The 19,531-nt window shown below is 35.2% G+C and overlaps 1 protein-coding gene across 1 annotated transcript in view; it reads right to left on the reverse strand.

Annotated features, from left to right (window-relative positions):
* The window catches only part of CUBN (cubilin), a 304,566-nt gene that overhangs the window by 219,410 nt on the left and 65,625 nt on the right, over positions 1–19,531 (reverse strand). Inside the window, exons 23-26 of the mRNA XM_044678922.1 lie at positions 8,682–8,874; positions 6,348–6,508; positions 4,531–4,712; positions 2,122–2,278 (exon numbers count right to left, since the gene is read on the reverse strand). Of these exons, the coding sequence (XP_044534857.1) occupies positions 2,122–2,278; positions 4,531–4,712; positions 6,348–6,508; positions 8,682–8,874 (693 nt within the window). The remainder of the gene's footprint in view (positions 1–2,121; positions 2,279–4,530; positions 4,713–6,347; positions 6,509–8,681; positions 8,875–19,531) is intronic.

The raw sequence follows: 19,531 nt of genomic DNA on the forward strand, positions 1-19,531 counted from the left end.
ATTCCTACTGCCAAATGAATCTGATTTCTGTAGATTCCTAAATTATTAAGAATAAATATCAACAAAACTTCTAAAATTCCAAGTTTTTCTGAAAAACTTACATTCAGATTATGATTTTCAATGTGATTTACAATGTCACTTTTAGATAAGTTTCTTTCTAACTGCTAAGCAAGCAAACCATATTGCCAGATAGCTTTATTAGCTCTAATGTACAGAATATGACCTTGTAATGTGTTCTGTTATCACCTGGAATTACAATAGCACAAGTCTATGATGACACCGATACGAGGAGGCTTTTTTCTTGAAATAAAAGAAGACTTTGCCATATACAGCCTCTGGCTTTGACACTAGGTTATGTCATACCCACCCACCAACATGGCTATACTGAGAGAATAGAGCATAAATTATGGATATTAATTTTAGAATAATTTCAAAAATTTCAAAATAGTCATTTCAGACCATTTTCTGTACAATTAGAAAGAACACCAAAAGAAAAGTCATTTAGAATGGTAAGGAACTTAAATTTCTACATTTCTATAATTATATTTCTATATTTTATATTTCCATAATTAGGATAAATCCAGAAGAAGATCCCTTTGACTTATTTTTTGCTCCTTTCAACATGAAAGGCATATTCAGACTGATAGCCTTCGAGGTCTAGAAGGAACACATTAAATGACAATGTGGTTTCTATGAAGGGCTGACTAATTCGGTCAAAATGAAGAAAAGAAGACATACAATCTTCATGGATGTCAATGATTGAGCTTCCATGCTTTTCTTCTCTGCATTTCCCAGAGTTCCCAGAAACAGTGTGATCATGTCTTTCCTAGTAGTGAGCAACCATAAAAACTGGAAACCTAAAAGGGGGGTTTTCTTTCATTTTTTTCATTGAGTTTTCAGTCATATTTATTTGAAGGTCCAATGATTTTTCTTTAAACCTTTAATTCATTTTTCAAGACAGTCATGATAAGGTATGTGATCCCCTGGATTAAAGGTATTTGTTTGTTTGATTTTTTTAATCAGAAGTCCATTAAGTAAATCTGACTCCAGAGAATTAAAAATTCACATTAAAAACTAAAAAAAAAAAAATACTCTATTTAGACAATAGCCTTTACCTACCCTACGACAGAAGATGTGATTATTATAATTATGGTAACTTTGGAAAGTACCAATAAAATGTTTATAGGAAAGTTAAAAAAAAACAATTAGTAGCTTGATAGAATGTATTTGTTTAAAATAAAACACAACAGAGGAAATAGAGATCTCTTGAAAACAGGCTGTTCTGAAAGTCTTGAGTAGTTTTAAACTTTGTTCACTTAAAACTGTGTTAGGACTTTGGGGATGGGGGAAGCTGGGTGACTCAGTGGATTGAGAGCCAGGCCTAGAGACGGGAGGTTCTGGGTTCAAATCTGACCTCAGACACTTCCTAGCTGTGTGACCCTGGGCAAGCTACTTAACCTCGTTGTCTAGCCCTTTCTGCTCTTCTGCCTTAGAACCAATACACAGTATTGATTCTGAGACAGAAGGTAAGGGTTTAAAAAAAAAGACTTTGAGGACATCTCTGAGTTTTTAATGAAACATAAAATCAGAGAACTTTAGGGTTAAAGCTATAGGCCAAAAAAAAAAAAAAAAAAAACAGAGAAGAGAAAAGAAAAAAAAGATTTAAAATAAATAGTAAAATGATTATCTTTTAACCTGACATTGCTAGGGGAGGGAGGGTAAAGCACAGTAGATTTGTAAACAGAGGATCTGGGTTCAAATCATTGTCTTCTCACTGTGTGATTTGGGGTGAAATATACCCTCTCTGGGACCCAATTTCTTCATTTTAAAATGGGGGGGGTTGGACTAGATGCCCTCGTTAGTAACTTTCTGTATCTACAATCCTATTATATCACCCATGTTTAAAAGGCTTCTCCAAAAACCCTGGCACAGAATGTTCTTTGATTTTTATGAGATTAAACTTGTTGAATGAGCATTTTATTCTCAAATGAGGCCAATCTCGTCTCATTCCATAAATAAGAGGATAAGCAGACTTTGGGCATTGGCCTCGGTGGGTAATTTCTATCTCAGTTCAGCACAGGCATCCGCTCCGTGGCTAGCACCGAGCCCCCCGGTACTCACTCTGCTGGTATTGGGCTAGGAAGCCTCCCCCCTGCTGCTGCTCGTCTGTCCGCAGCTTTAACAAGAGACTATCTCCGCGGGAGCGGATCGGTGGCGGTAGCTTGCTGCCACAAAGCTTGACCAGGAGGTTAGCATCAGTGGTCAGACCATCGTAGACCTGAAACAGAAAGGGTGTACATGGTGGCAGAACACAAACTGACTCTGGACACAGACAGCCCTGCTTCAATATTGGTACGATGTGCACATAAGACGGTGTCAAGGAAGGATAAAAAGAACAGCCTGATGGAATGTTCGAGGGCCTAAGAAACCTGAGAAAGAAAAGGAGGATGGGGGAAAAAGAAGACAGAGAGGAGGAAGCAAGGGGAAAGGAGGGAGGAGGGAGAGAGGAAGAGACATTCTGAGAAGCAGCATATTGAGAGTAGATGGACGTAGATGGCTAAAGCAAGAGGCTTGCAAATTTGAGGTCAAATGGAAGAACATAAATTGAAAAGAAAAATCTAATAAAGCTGATGAAGGATAGAACTAGATAATCATTAAGGGCTGAAGGAAACAAGAATGTGAAAAGTTGTAGCAATAAAATACTCCCTAAAATGAAAGGAAGAGAAAGAGGAATAGAAAGGAAGTTAGGAACAAAAAAAAAAGGTTGGTTTTATTATTATTCTGTTGAAGTTAGCATGCACATTTTTTAAACTAAGTAAATGACATGGAGTTTTAATATGTGATCTTTTTTATTTTGTTGGTTTGTTTGCATGTCTGAATCTCTAAATGTTTCCACCTTTGCCCTGGCTTCCTCTTACACTGGAGATACTGGTGTCTTCTTCCCCTTCATGAGTTCATACTGTGAACCACTGGCAAAGGAAGGTCCAGAGCCAGATGCAACTCACATTTCTGTCAGCTCTACTCCTGACTGGACTTCTCCACCTTGCCCTCATCTAGGTATCAGCCTTCCCTCGAATTCTTTCATGTGTTGTTCTCCTTCTTTAGAAATATAAGCCTGGAAAGGATAGGGTTTTCTCCTTTTTTCTTTCTTTCTTCCTTCCTTTCTTCCTTCCTTTCTTTCCTTCTTTCCTCCCCTCCTTCCTTCTTTCTTGCTTTCTTTCTTTTCTCCTTCCTTTCTTCCCCCTTCTCCCTTCCTTCTTTCTCTCTTTCCTCCTTTTTCCTTCCTCCCTTCCTTCTATCCTTCTTTGCTTCTTTCTTCCTTCCTTTTCTTTCTTTTTCATTTGTTTGTATTCCCAGTGCTTAGCATAGTGCCTGGGACATAATAAACCCTTAGTAGATGCTCTATCAATCTATCGATCATAGATCAACCTATCTTTTATTTAAAGATTAATTGGATGAGAGCAGAACAAACTTTTAAAAATAAACATTAAAACCATCCAAATACGTGGGCCTACGATCTTTGGAATTTAGTTTTTAATTATGAAATTTATAATGGTAATGAGTGACTTTACTAATAAAACACAAGCTTTGTTCAAGAAATGGCAATTTTCACCCTTCATTTACCCAAATAGTTGTCCAGATTATTGGGATTAAGGGGCAACTAGATGTCTCAGTGAATAGAATCAGTCTGAGAGATGGGAGGTCCTGGATTCAAATCTCATCTCAGACATTTCCTAGCTGTGTGACCCTGGGGAAGTCACTTAAATGCAATTGCCTAGCCCTGGGACCAATACTGAGTATTGATTCTAAGATAAAAAGTAAAAGTTAAAAAAAAAAACTCACAAGAAAAAACCTGAAATTGCTGGGATTTTTTCCTTAGAATAGACATTTCATAGTGTTATTTTTTACCAAAAATTTTTTTATGTATCTACTATCTTTGAAGACTATAAGCTCAAGAAAATTTTACATACATTTTACATAAATGTAATGCTCATCAACTGAAATCCTACTCTGATGAATCCCCTGGCAGAAGAGGTAGTTCTGAATTCTCAAAAGTTATATTTGGGATGCACATTTGGTCTGGTCCCAACCTCTGAAAAGGCTTCAAGTATGGGCCTGGCAACAGACTGGACATCTTTCATCTGAGAAATGTTTAGCCAAGTTCAGAGATGCTCATCAGGTGGGCCAGTCTATGACAAATTATTTTTTCAGCTCCAGCAACTCATGAAATCATTCACTAAAATAAAGATTGCTACCTACATCAGTGAAGGGAAAAGGTCATAAAGTCATGGTTCTTTCAATACACTGAAAAAGTACAGAGGCACACCCATTCACACTCATTTGTTAGGAAGTTTCATTTTTGTATAAATGCCCTAATTACATTTCAATTAAATTTTTTCAATGTGAGAATATGTTGAATCTTTGTAGAAAAGTGAGCACTTTCCTAATCTCAAAGATCAAAGAAACAGATGCATTGTGGATCCAGGGTGAGTAGGAAGGTTGAATAATGAAACTAAATGTTATACATACAGCCAAATAATCTAAAAGGCAATTTGAATCATTTTCCAAGTGGAAGTCTTCAAACTTGAGTTCAAACTGACTTCCTCTGCTGGATTTCAGCAACCAAAAACATTCAGAACTGTGAAAGTATGGCATTGGATAGTTGGGAGACATGAAGACACCACTTGGAGCCGTGAGATTTCCACCACAGCCTATGGAGGAAAAACAGATGAAATAACGTTTAATTTTCTTCTTAAGGAAAAAGGATATCCTTTCCTCAGAGCCAGAGGTTTATCTCATAACTTAAGAGAAACACAAAAAAAGTCAATGATCACATGGATGTTAGCCTCTGAAGAGGTTCCAAATTGAGTCTAAAACAACCCAAATCTGTCAGGACTGCCATGCTTTTTCTAAGACAAAACCCCTTACAAAAAAAGTCTAAAAAAGAAATGATCCAATGATGTCCCTTGTCTGTTGGGAGTATGATAAAAGGGGTTCTGGTCAAGTCCAGATTAGACTAGTTTACTGATGAAGTCTCTCTTAACTTGGGCTTTATGCAATCCTTTCTCAGGATGGTGAGAGGACTGAAGAAATGGAGCAGGAGAACACCTCCAGGAAAAGGGATCTCACTTAAATCATCCTATTTTTTTCAGAGTCATAATTGCTAGGATGTTTTTTCTAACCAGACTTTTACCATATTCCTCCCAATGCCTTCCTTAATAGAATGTGGTCATTGGACTCAAATCATTTCCCTTTGTATCTGCTACTCTGCCAGGTTTCAACTCTGAGAACAAGATATCTCCTGGTTTCCCCATGCCCTCCACTCTTTTTCCCCTCATTTTGTATATGGTCTCCCCTTCCCCTTTAGATTATAACTTTCTTGAGGGGAAGGGTTAGCTTTCTTTTTATTAATTGTATCTCTAGCACTTAGCACAGTGCCTGACACACAGTAGATGCTTAATAAATGTTGAATGGAATGGAATGGAAGCTACATCTTATTCAAATTAGTCCCTAAATCAAACACACTGAAGTTTGGGGGCTTTCTGAATCTGTCATGCATGTAAGCTAGCCCTCCCAGATTCATGTCACTGAAAATCTAACATTTAATTCTAATAATCATCCAATAACCAAACCATTTGATCTAATCTTGATCAAAATCATTAATAAAAATGTTGAACAATCCACTGTAAAGGAAAGATATTTGAAATACTTTATCAAACACAACCCTTCACCTTAATATTAACCCAATAATTATGTTACTTTACAGCTAGTAACTCATTCAGCTCTGAATTCACCTCCTTTTACTCTCATCTGTCCCATATCTTCCCATCTTATCCAAAGGGAGGGGAGAAATGTGATCAGCTTTCCCAGATGCTTTTTCTGAGATCTACCTAAGCTAACTATAGCATTTCTTTGATTTACCTTTCAAAAGAGAAAATTGGGTAAATTAGACATGGTTTATTCTTAATGAAACCACAATTACTTCTTCCCTTTTGGAGTCTTAATGAAGTGATCTAGAATTTTGCCTGGGACACCAATAATCTTCAAAATATATGAATAAAGATAGTAAATATTATTGTTGTTGCCATGAAAAATGAAAGTCAATAGAGGAGAAACAAAAGGACATCCTCTGTGATAAGACTAATTTGTATTTGTGCATTCACAGCACTTGGTGCTGATACAAATACAAATAAAACACACTCTTTACAAGTCCCTGGAAATTTTTCCTCACTCCCACTGTGGAGCAGAATACTGGAAGGTGCTAACAGGATACAAACATATGACCTAAGGACCCAAAATATAATTGGTCTGAGTTTTCCATCATGAGATTCTTGCTCACATTTTACCTGTTAGTGATGCATCCCAAAAGGCAAGGAATCCAGAACTTGATCCAAATATATCTGTCTTAAATTTTATCCATAATTTGTTACTATGAGAGATTATCCTTGGAGGCTTATTTATTCCACAGTATTTTCCCAGGGATGGTGACTCTTCATGGCCTCCATCTCTATAATTAAATACAGGAATAATCATTTTAGTTAGACCATTAATATTATTGCTTAAATATTTTATTTGGACTACAATAACAAATAAATCTGTTTCTCTCGGTCCTCTCATAAGTCACTAGTATATAAACATAAGAGCATAATATCAGCTTTTGCCCAATTAATAATATTAAACATAATCTTAAAATAGCTTAATAAGCAGCAATGAATATTTAGCAAATGAAATTATGGACCTCCACCCAGAATCATAATGACCTTCGAATTGAAACAATGTGCTTAGTTGTTGTCCTCTGAAAACAAACCTCTCATAAGTATAATAGTGAAAAATCTTGAAAAACTCCCAAGGAGGGGCTGAGGAATAGTTAGGTAGATTGCAGTGCAATGGTACAAGGAATACACAAAAACAATGACTATGTTTATTCATTTGGAAAAGATACATATTAAGTAATTAAAAGTGGAGAAATTAGAAATTGTAAAATTGTTTACAGAATCAAAAAAAGTTGTAAAATCAATTATTTCTCAGTTTTTGATGTCTGGATGTATGTTTTCAATTTTGGAGTTGACTGAATAATGCCATACTTTAACAAATAAAAATGAAGAATCTCAGAGACAGGTTTGGTAGATTTCTTATATATTTATGGAATAACTAAAAGTGCATAATTAATTGAATTAAAAGAACCAAATATGTTCCTCAATATAAAATGTGTTTTAACTCAGGCACATTATTCTTGAGTCTTCTTTAGTAAAAAAATTTAAAAGAATGTCTTTAACTGATATTTTCAGTGTCTTACACATAGTTTATACTCAGCAGATTTTTCAAGCTATAAGATAAGGGATAAGAGTTTACAATTACAAAGGATTTCATGCTTTATATAATTCTTTTTTTCCAGTGGCCTCCAAAGGTAAGTAACACTAATGTTATTATCCCCACTTTAAGGGAAGTTAAGTGGCAATGGATAGAATACTGGGCTTTGAATCAGGAAGACTCATCTTCATGAATTCATATCCAGCCTCAGATACTTATAAGCTGTGTAACCCTGGTCAAGTCACTTCACTCTGTTTGCCTCAGTTTCCTCATCTGTTAAATGAGCTGAAGGAAGAAATGGAAAATCGCATCAGAATCTTTGCCAAGAAAACCTCAAGTGGCATCACAAAGAGTCAGATACGATTGAAACGACTGAACAAAATCTCTACTTTATGTGAGTGAACCAAAATTCAGAGATCCTCCATTGGTCAACATCTTGACCAAATTTACCCAGTTAGTACACATCAGAAATAGAATTGGAATATAGGGCTTCTGATTCCAAATTAATTAATTAAACTCCCAATTAATTCCTGTAGAAAAAGTTCAAGTGCTACACTCAGAAGACCTTGGTCCAAATTTCACCTCTGATGCTTATTACTATGTGACCTTGGATAAATCATGTACCTTCCCTAGTCCTTAGCCTCCTCATCTGTAAAATGAGGAGGTTGGACTAATTAGCTTCTGAAAACCCATACAATTCTAAATGCTTTATTCTACATTTCAGCAACTAACTGATAGGTATTTATTTTTATGCTGTCCTCAGACCAAGGAACTGATCACTTTAATATATTTTTTGAATTTTATTTAGAAACATAATCCATGTTATTTCTCTAAACTGGATTATGCAAAAAAGTAGTAAAACAGAATTTCTTTTAAAATTTTCAGCATCAGGCTTTTCCCAAATGGGGTTGTACAGTATTTCACATATGTTATGAGAAGAAAAGAGAAGTCACAAGAACTAAAGAACAGAATTGCAACAAAAATATGATACTGTAACAAATTTCAGTATTTATTGATAAGGTATAAATTGAAATGAATGGAGTTTCCCTGTATTTTTAAGGATGTCTGACTCAAACCAAGATATCCTGAACTTCACATGAGTGTAATGGTCTATCTGTTGACTATGTACAACATGAAATTCAAGTTTATCTCTGAATTATCAAAATTAAAAGGAGAAAATGCAAAAAAGAATTAGCTGATTGAGGATGACATTTTCACCAACCTTCTGCTATGCTGGAATTTAATGGACAAACTATGACCTACCTTGTACAGTCAAAATTAGGACCTACTAAGGGCTCCTGTCCAGAAGTCCTGTCCAATATTTTATTTGATAATAAATAACAGACAGTGATGAATAGAAAGATGCTCACCTGATTTCCACATAGTCTTCAATGCATCCTGTTCCTACAGAGGCATCCAAGGAAAAGTTAGTGAAGTGCAATGCAATCTGATGACTTCTTTCCACTGTGATTCTATAAATGCAGTCCATATTGTTGGGATAATTCCTAGGGAAGTTGGGGGATTGTATTATCCCATATTGAGTTGTATAGTCTTCCAAGCACACTGTGAAAAGAAAAGTCACTGAGACTGAAAAACAATGGTGCCAAAAGTATATAATTGATACATTTTATTACTTTTTTATTTATTCATGCATTCAGAAATAATGACTTATAATGTTAACAGATACACACAAATTATATGACTTTATCCTCACAGTAGCCTTATGAGGTAGGAAGGACAGGCATTTTTTCCCCCTATTTTACAGATGAGACAAGTAAAACTAAGAAAAATATGGCATGGTCATAAGTCATGGTGATAAGCATCAGGCAGAATTCAATCCCGGCTATTTTCAGACTCCTCCAACTTTCCACTATCCTGTGTTGTTGTTATTATTATTTTGATTATTAATATATATAACTCTAATTGATCATTTTATGGAAATACTCTAGGAACAAGTCAGCATCCCATTCTTTAATATTTAATGTCCTAAAGACTATTACACAGGTATATAAAAGAATTATATTTTGTAATTGAGTAAAAATAATAAAATAGGGAGCAGCTACATGGCTCAGTGGATTGAGAGCCAGGCCTAAAGATGGGAGGTCTTAGTTTAAACCTGGCCTCAGACACTTCCTAGCTGTGGGATCCTGGGCAAGTCACTTGACCCCCCCATTGCCTAGTCATTCCCACTCTTCTGCTAGGACCAGTAGTTAGTATTGATTCTAAGATGAAAGAGAAGGGTTTTAATTAATAAATTAATAAATAAAATTAACAGGATATGAGCTCATTTGTAAGATCAATTAAAGCATCTTTTTTGAACAATTTTATTATATTTTTCCCAATTACATGTAGATATATTTTTATAATCATTTTCTGACATTTTGTGATTCATGTTCTCCCTCCCCCTCACACCACTCCCTCCCCAAGATGGTAGGTAATATGATATAGGCTATGCATGTACTATCATGAAATACATGTTTCCATGTTCATCATGTTGTGAAAAAAGACACATATCACTTAAATAAGAAAAAAATTTAGGAAGGAGATAAAAGTGGAAAATGGTGTGCTTCAATCTGCAACAATGAATGCATCTTTAGTAAAATTCAGTAGCAAACAGGACAACAGGGATGATATGTAATTTATCCAGCCCTCCAATGATTCTAATGACCTCTACTAGGTCTCTAGACTTTAAAAACTTCATCCAATGCACCTTGAATATTCTGAGAATTTCATGTGGTGATGTTCTTAAAATCATTTTAAAGTTATTACAGATCAGTGTAATAGCCAGGTGATGTTAGGCAGCAATTAGGTCTATGGTAGCTCAATTCTAGTGGAGTTTATTGGTTGAATCCTCAACCAATTAATGATAATAATAGTTATTATTGTAATAATTATTGTTATTAAGTAATTACTATGGGCAGAGCATTTTTTTTATCTAAAGATGCAAAATTCAGACAAGTCATGATTCTACCATCATGGATAAGATACACAGATATCAATGGTGAAAAATATAATATAATAAATATAATGGATAATCAATTAAAAGAGAATCAAGAATGAAATCATTTAGTGATCAGGGCAAACAGGGAAGGCTTAGTTGAGGAAGTAGCATATATAATATATGTGAATAAATTATAGTCATGTAATATATATTCCACATAGTCTATTTATGTTAATACTGATGACTGATAAGAATGTGTCCTCCCTGTTGTTGCATTCTGATATCGCTCTGGAACATGAATTGTACTTTTTTCCTCCAAACACACATTTCTTTGATAAAGTAGGCAGTCAATTAGATTTGTTTTAGGTTCACTATATGATTACCTTAATTTGCTAACATTTATATAGCTTAATTTTAATTTTATAAGTTGATTAAATTTGAGATTTCTAGAAATGTTTTTGTAATGAAATTATTTCTGTTGTCAATAATCAATTATAAATTCATGAAAGGCATGCCAATGGATTTACATAGGTGTTAGCAAATGAGGGTAATTTAGATTTAGATGTATTGTTGTTAAACAACTTTGTAAGCCTGGTGAATCATTTGATTTATTACCATAATAAAAACTAGAAAGTACACATGCATTCTATACCTAAAAAAAAAATTATGTGAAACTAAAGGAAATCATATGATGAACCTAAAACAAATCTAATTGCTCCCCCCCTCTTTGTTTGTTATGGAAATATGTTCTGGAGGGGAAAAATACAATTCATGTTCCAGAGTGATATCAAAAAAGCAATAACAAGGAGAAGGCATTTTTATCAGTATTTCCTGACCCCTAGTTCTATAGTGTTTTAATGGAACATAAAATTCCATGATTTGTTTTATCTCACTTATACTATCATACAAGACAATGAAAACTCTCCTCCACCAATTGGTAACAACAACAAAAAGTCCACTGTATAATACAGTTGTGTTGGTTTTAAATGCCATTTATAGTATTTTAGTCACTTAATGTTTAATTATTTTAAAACTAATATGTTTTGTGAAACTCACTGTATGTCAATACTTCAAAGACCTGTGATTTCACTGGTACTACCTCTATCAATATAGATTTCAGTTCTACTGTGCCTAAGAAGTCTGTCTTTATGAGGCACTTCACAAGAGACTTGTCTGAAAAAAAAATAATTCCACATCTGGTGGCCAGCCTTGTGATAATGATCCTGTCCACGCTTATTTTGAATGGTTTTCAAATGACATCTCTGGGGTCTGACTCAAAGTCTTTTAAAAGAATGCAGAGTCTTAAAGAACTCACTGTCCCTTCCCTACCAGTGTGCAGGATCAAAGAAGGATTTAAGGACTTTGCATGAAAGTATCAAGGATCCAGAGAAATACAGTTCAAGGGCATTTAAATGCATCTCCCATTATGTGATTTGGTTTTTCAAATACTCAGCCAGTAAGGAAAACTAATGGAGCATTTGTAGGGTGGAATCAACTTTCTTCTTACACAATATTTGTAAAAATGTAATAACTTAATGTTAGAGTTAATAAGGTGTTGGGGGTGGGAAGCGAAGAGGGAGCATTAGTTTGTTCTGTCTTAAATGGCAAATGTAAAGTATGTGGAAGAAAATGATTTGGGCAGTTTTGAATTTTTTGTTGTTGTTGTTAAGGTGTGTGGTTTTTTTGTTTTTGTTTTGTTTTGTTTTGTTTTTGGTCATCCAGGCTTCACTGGGCTGAAAACCATCTTAGCGTCTGAAAACTGGCTTTTCTATATTCTACCAAAATAGATTCACAAAGTTCCAAAAGCCAAGAGGACAGGGGGAAAAGAACTATATCAACTGGCTCATACATTGTTACTAATATTAGCTACTATGAAAATCAAAGAAGAAAATATCTATTAAAAATAAAACTATGCCTGGACTAAGCTGACATGCCCTAATGACTCAATGATTGAGAGTCATACATAGAGAGCTTTGGCTTCTAATGAAGGTACCAGCTCTCTTTCTTCTTCATAATACCCTGGATAGAGCCTTTTTGTCCATGGTTTTTTTTTTAATGTTGTCTCCCCCATTAGACAATGGACTCCTAGAAAGCAGGGACCCTCTTTTGCCTTTCTTGGTATCTTCTGGACTTAGAACAGTGCTTGGTATAGAGCAGGCAATCAATGTTTATTGACTGACTGATAGTCTTTGATATCCCTCTGTAATAACCTCCTAGCATTCCATTTCTACTTAATCTTCACTCCTCCTATTATTCTTTATGATCACAATAAGCTCCAATACTGCTACCCGTCAGCATTTTCTCAGGCCATTATTTCTGTTTTAGTTGTACTTTCCTCTCTTCCCAATCTTGACCTTATAGTTGACCAATTCAACTTTATGCTGTCCCCTATTCTTCAATCCCTCATTCCCTTTCCTTATCATCTCTCATTCTTAAACCCCAGTCCTGTATTATTCTCACCATCTTTGACCTGGAAAAAAGTAATAAACCATGATAAATAAATACACTAGAAATTATTATTTAATCTTGTCCTGGGCTTACTAATATAGCAAGGCAATCCTTTTATTCCTCCCTAATTAATGTCTTATAATATTCACCAAAAAAGCTATTCCAAATCTCTGAGCCTTCCATAGCATTCCCAAAATCTTTTCAACTTCAGGATTTCATCTCATACTTAATCAAAAAATTTGAGACCATTTGCTATAAGCTCCCTTTTCTCCCTTATCTCTACATCTCAGAAACCCTTAACATCATACATCACTCTCTCTCTTCCTTTCCTCTGATCTTTGACAATGAAATGGCCCTTGTCCTTACCAAGTCCAAGCCAATGGCATGCGCTCTTCATCTCATCCTCTTTTATATTTTTCAAATGATTACCCTCTCATTCATGATCAATCTCTAACGTTCTATCTCTATCTATTGGATCCTTTCTTAATTATTTCAAACATGTCCAAGACTTCCTCAACCTTGAAAAATCTTCACTAGACCTTATCATTCCCTATACTATATCTTTCTTTTAATATTTAAACACTCTTAAAAATCTGTTTACATGAATTGCCTCTATTATTTCTCCTTTCAATTACTCTTTAACTCTTTACAATGTCTTTTCACCTTATAACTCAAATGAAACCATTCTCTTAAAAGTCATCAATGATCTCTTAAGTGCCAAACCTGATTGTCTGTTTTCCATCCAAATCCTTCTTAACATTTCTATGGCAATTGACCCTACTGACCACCCTCTCCTTCTGGACACTGTTTCTTCTCTGAGGCTTCATGACACTATGCACCCACCTGTCATTTGAATGATGCTTCTCAGTAGCCTTTTCTAGTTCACCTTCAATTTCTTACCTCAAACTCTGGATCCCTCAAGCCTTTGTTCTGAACCCTTTTGCCTCTCCATTTTCTCTCAGTTATGTCATCTATTCCTATAGGTTTAATTATTATCACTAAGTAGATGACTAGCATATCTCTACATTCCGTCCCAGTCTCTCAACAAGGTTCAGTATTGTATTACCAGTTGCCTATTAGAAATTTTGAACCAGATGCTTTGGAAAACCAAGAGAACATTATATAAAGCAACAGAAATATTGTTTGAAGAATAACTCATGAATGTCCACCTCCAGAGAGAGTACTGAACTGATAAAAAGAAACAAGAAATACATATAACTATGTATTGCTTGTGTGTGTGTATATATATATATATATATATAATATATATATATATTACACATATGTGCATCTTCATGCTAAATGATGTCTTCTATAGTGTGGGGAGGTGGGGGACAGAGGGAGATACCTGAGGACTTTAATGTAACAAATAATTTTTTGTTAAAAAGATCTTTAAAACCTCAAATTCAATATGTTCAAAGCAGAATTCATTATCTACCCCACACACATCCCCTTCTACCAGACTTTCCTATTTCTGTTGAATGTATCACTATTCTTCCAGTCCCCTAAATTCATAACTATGACAAGATTCTCAATTCTTCATTCTCCCTCACCCTGCATATTCAACCAGCTGCCAACTCTTGCCATTTCTGACTCTAAAACATCTCTTGCATCTTATCCCTTTCTTTTCTTATACAGCTCTTGTGATCATTTAAGTCCTCATAACCTCTTGCCTGAACTATTGTAATAATATTCTAATAATGCTGAAATTATACAATACTTTGCATAGCATCTATGCAATTCTGAGATAAAATTCCATGTCTTTTTTATTGTACCACTATCATATGCCCTATTTTTTCTACTGACTTAAAAAAGGAACATTATAGAGAAAGTAAACAATTCTGGGCCCTGAAATCATCAAAAACAGTGATGAGGAAGCAAGAATGCAGATTGGGCATGTTTGCTCAACAGTGAATGATCTTATTTTGCTAGAATAGTACAAATAGGAGAATAAGAGGAGACAAGGTCACGAAGATATATTGTGAAAGGCCTGGTAAGCCATGCTAAAAAGTTTAGACTTAATTTTGGATGCAATAAGTAGACAGTAAAAGTTTTTAAGCCAAGGAATAAAATACTTTAGGAAGACTAACAAAACGTCTGTGGACCATGCTCCTAAATGAAAATCAAACCAGATTTAGGTATTAGGGAAATATTTAACAGATTCTAAATTGTAAAAATACAATGGAATCTAGATAATGTTAATATGTGGTTTTCTAAGTCAATTTGCAGCCTTTGGGGATCCTTACATAGAGTTTAGTGGTCTATTTGAATTTAACATCATGGGTGTATGGGATGAAATGGGATAAGCAAGGCAGATGTTTGAGGCAGAGAAACCAGTTGACAACTGTTGAAATAGTGTAAATAAGAGATAACAAAGGCCTGGAGTAAAATAATATATATGTTAATGAAAAGGGGAAGAGCAGAATCCAGAGTTTTCTAAACATTGAAGAGGAAAAGAGGAAGGCATGCCCTTCATAGTTTTCCTTCTTTTCTTTTTGATACAATCTCCCTGAAATTGTTTTGACTTTGATCAAGCTTAATATACGTTATATGAAGAGATGGAAATTCTTATCTGTAGAGTCTGAAAGAGCATGTTGGGCTTTTTGGATAAAAGATAGTAGAGACAACCAGTAAATTATAAGCATCTGCCTAAATAAAGATGGCAAATTTTCCTAGAGTGGGGGATCAAATGTTAGGAGTGTGGATGTCTAACATCACAATTTTTCACTAATTTTTTTTCCAAATTTCACGGAAAGAAAGAAGAGAAAATTAATTCTCTGAGGACACTCAAAACATACTCTTCAAGCATTACTAAGTCCATCCTCCCTAACAATGAAGCAGCATGTATCACTTCCCCCTAATATATGGCTAAGGCAGCTTTGATGAAATAAGTTTTTGGCAAAGGAAAGTAACAGTGCTGGGCTTTGTTTGCCTCTTATGCATCCTAGCAGAGCAGAGTAAATTAAATTTGAATGTGTTCCCATAAAAGGACATTCATGTGTTGCCATGATGCTTATTACATCAATAAAAAAAATTTTAAATTTTGAATGTGTAAACATGAAAATGTTACTGTGTTTTCTGTTTGATCCAACATTGCCAAGAGAGAACTCATACTCCAAAACACTTATCCCTTTATTTTGGACTAAGTATATTTCCAAAAAAGAAAAAAAATGTATTTCCTTCTTCAGCTATATTCATTTCCACAGCTCCAGTGCTTCGGATCAGAGCTAATTATTGGCTTTCTTACTGACTATAATCAAGAAAAGAGAGTGAACACAGAGGGGTTTTTTAGAGAACTGAAAAGTCTGATCCCCCCCCCAAAACAGTCTACAGTGCATCTAAATTTCTGCTCAATATGTTCAAATAAGTTTTTCAAACATGATATCCAACTACTTGGGCTAAGGTTAAGTCACTTAAATTCTCTGGGTTTCATCTGTAAAATGAGAAAATTAAACTAAATAGGGCTCAAACGCCCCTTTCAACTCTAAATCTATGATCTTATGATTCTTCTTTATATTACTTTCTGAGAATAAAGTGGGATATGTCCCTCCCACACATGTATATATACCACCTCCACCATGATCACTACCACCTTCTTAGGAAAGAATACAGTTGTCTAAGAGTTAATATTTCATAACTATTATTATCTACAATTTAGGCTACAATTGTATATTCTCTTAAACTCTTCCACTTGACAGATCATCAAAGCTAAATATATAAATCTAGACACCAAAAAGATTGAGGTGAAAACAAATGAATCAATGCCTAAGGAAGGTGGTAATGGACCAGTTGGGGACAGCCATGAAGTAGGGAAATATGGAGGTTACTATCAGGCTGCTTTGGTGAAACTCTTTTATGCCTCTGGGGGAGTAGGGAGAAGATCAAATTAATTAAATTAGGGAATGCTCCTCAGCTGGTAGGTGCTGGGGCCCCAGGGACTACAAAATAATAAGAAAAACACGAAGCAAAACAGGAGTGAGATGACAGACATCCAAAGAAGATTTTCAAATATTCTAAAAAACTTTACCAGAAAGGGGGAGATAATGAGCCCTTTTTACAAAAGACAAAGAATCAGAAATTTTGAAATGATTAGATAGACCATCTACCTCGTTTTAAAGCTGAGTTCATCAGAGAGGTCAAGTAACTTGTTCAAATCACAGTTAAAACCTAAATCTCCTGAATCTCTGGTAAGTGTTGTGTATTCTTTGTTCAGCTGTTTCAGTTGTGTCTGATTCTTCATGACCTTATCTGGCATTTTTTTGGAAAAGATACTAAGGTGGTTTGTGATTTCACTTTCCAGCTTATTTTAGAGATGAAGAACTGAGGCAAATAAGGTTAAGTGACTTGCTCAGGGTCACACAGCTAGGAAGTGTCTGAGGCTGGATTTGAACTCAGGAAGATGAGTCTTCTTGACTCCAGGTGCAGCCCTCTATCCACCATGCCACCAAACTGCCTGCTGTGTATTCTACTGCCCCCTACATAGTCTCCAGAGGACTTTTTCAGCGGTCTCTTCCTTAGAAAACTCTTCTTTTTCTATGTTCAAGGCAACCTGAACTAATTCTTAGCTATTCTATGTTGCTGATGCTCCAATACACAGGTGGCTCTCATGCTTGGATACTCTCTTCATTGACCCCTCCTTTTAGAATTCTCTTCCTTCAAGGGTCACCAGCTCAGATGTCACCTTCTCTGTGAGGCTTTCTCTGATTCCTGCAGTTTCTTTCAATTAATTTGTTTGTTGGTTACACTAAGATTCCCAGATACCTCCCCACAAACCACAAAAAGCATCACTCAACAATAACAACAAAAAATACATCTATATAAATTTGGTCTTTTGTGTTTTATTTATCAGTTCTTTCTCTGGAGGGAGATAATCACAAGTTATTTTTCAATTCCTCTCCCCTTCATTCAAATTACCTTGTTATTACACTGTTCTAAATGTATGTTGCTATGATTGATCACATGGTTCAATGGGGATATGATTGGAGATGTTGACTTTAAAAGATCATTCTATTGCAAATAGTAATAACATGGAAATAAGTTTTGAAAAATGATACATGTAAAACCCAATGGAATTGCTCTTTGGCTCCGGGAAGGAGGAAGGAGGAGAGGAGGGAAAGAACATGAATTACGTAACCATGGAAAAACACTCAAAAAAAAGTAATTAAATAAAATGCCGCCCCCCCACCCAGAAAATTAATAAATAATTGAAGGGGTGGGCAAATGAATGAATGAACAAATAAATAAATAAATGGGCAAATAAACAAATAAATAAATAAACGGGTGAATGAATAAATGCATGTTGTATGCTACTTGCCCTGTTAAAGTTCCTGGAAGACAGGAGCTGCTTTGTTTTGGCTTTTATCTGTATAAGGCTACTGATAATTGTTTATGGAATTGAATTAATAGAAAGAGATCCAAATCCACACAGTTCCAAAGTCTCTGTTATGATTTTGTGAGAATTTATGGACCAAATTACAATCTGGATTTTTAGACTCAATAATGAGAATATTTATGTGAACTTATCCAAGTTAAATGTTTATCTTTAAGGATTATGTGTGCTTTAACAAAAATTATTAGATGATGGTAGGAAAGGAAGAAGTGGGGAGAGTCAGAAGGATTATATGGGTTCTGGCATTGCCTGGGCATTTACCTATGATGCTGTCCTTTTGAATAAGTGGTAAAAGGGTCTGGTTTTATAATATGGCAAAACTGAGCTGAGTACTAACTTCATCCATATTCATCCAACTTGTACCAACTTCATTCATATTTGAAGTTTTTCTTTAAAGCAGTGATTTGGGAGATGGGCCTACTGGCAAGAAGATCCCACTGTAAGTTGAGACAAAAAAAATCTATTCCTAGCTCTCCACCACTAATTTTGTAACCGTTGATCATCCAACTTTTCTTTGAGTTTTCTCATTTTTAAAGGGAAACACGGGCTAAGTTAGATTTCCAAATTTCCTTCCAATTCCAAAATGTTCACTTAAAAACATATGTTAGAGTAAGAAAGTTGGCTCTAAGGGAAAGAGTGGAAGGTGGAGGCAATTGTATGTAACCTAGTATCCATTTCCCTCCCCTGCCTTAACCCTTTCTAACCAGAGTTTTTCCTTAAATCTGGTAGGACACAGCCTAGTAGAACTTTGTAGGTGAAGGGAATAAGCCATGCTCCCTATTTTCCTCTCTAACTTTAAACTAAGGCAAGAATTCCATCTCCTCTGCCACTGTTGTAACTCTAAAGGTTCCAACTCAAGGTTTTTAACCCAGCATCCATGTACGGACATCAGGAGATCCATTGAAAACTTGGATGGGAGAAGAATTACATTTTTATTTTCACTAACCTCAAACAAAGATTTAGCATTTCCTTCAGTTGTTTAAATCATGATTCTGAGAAAGGGACCATCACACCCACACACCCACACCCACAAACAGAGTTGAGTGTCCATTCTAAACCAATAGGAATTCTAGAGTGTCAGCACAACCACAGATAATATTCTACATTAAAACATTGACAAATGAGAAAAGATTCAATGAGGTCTTCTCTTAAAATTAAAAATTCTCTATGTTATAAATGGGTAGCTATTTCAGGATTGGTCTCAGTTATTACCAGCTCCTTGAGTTTTCAAGCTATTTTTTGTTAGTGACTTTCTTGCTAACAATTTTCTGATCACATTTGGAAGAATGAACCTAGTGTGAGGGAAACACTTCTGGAGGCAGAACCCAAATGATGGGGAAGTAAAAGCAACAACCAGAAACAAAGTTCTCCCCTCCTTTACACTCTCACTCTCTCTCTCTCTCTCTCTCTCTCTCTCTCTCTCTCTCTCTCTCTCTCTCTCT

Source organism: Gracilinanus agilis, chromosome 5, assembly GCF_016433145.1.
Source record: "Gracilinanus agilis isolate LMUSP501 chromosome 5, AgileGrace, whole genome shotgun sequence".
NCBI lineage: Eukaryota > Metazoa > Chordata > Mammalia > Didelphimorphia > Didelphidae > Gracilinanus > Gracilinanus agilis.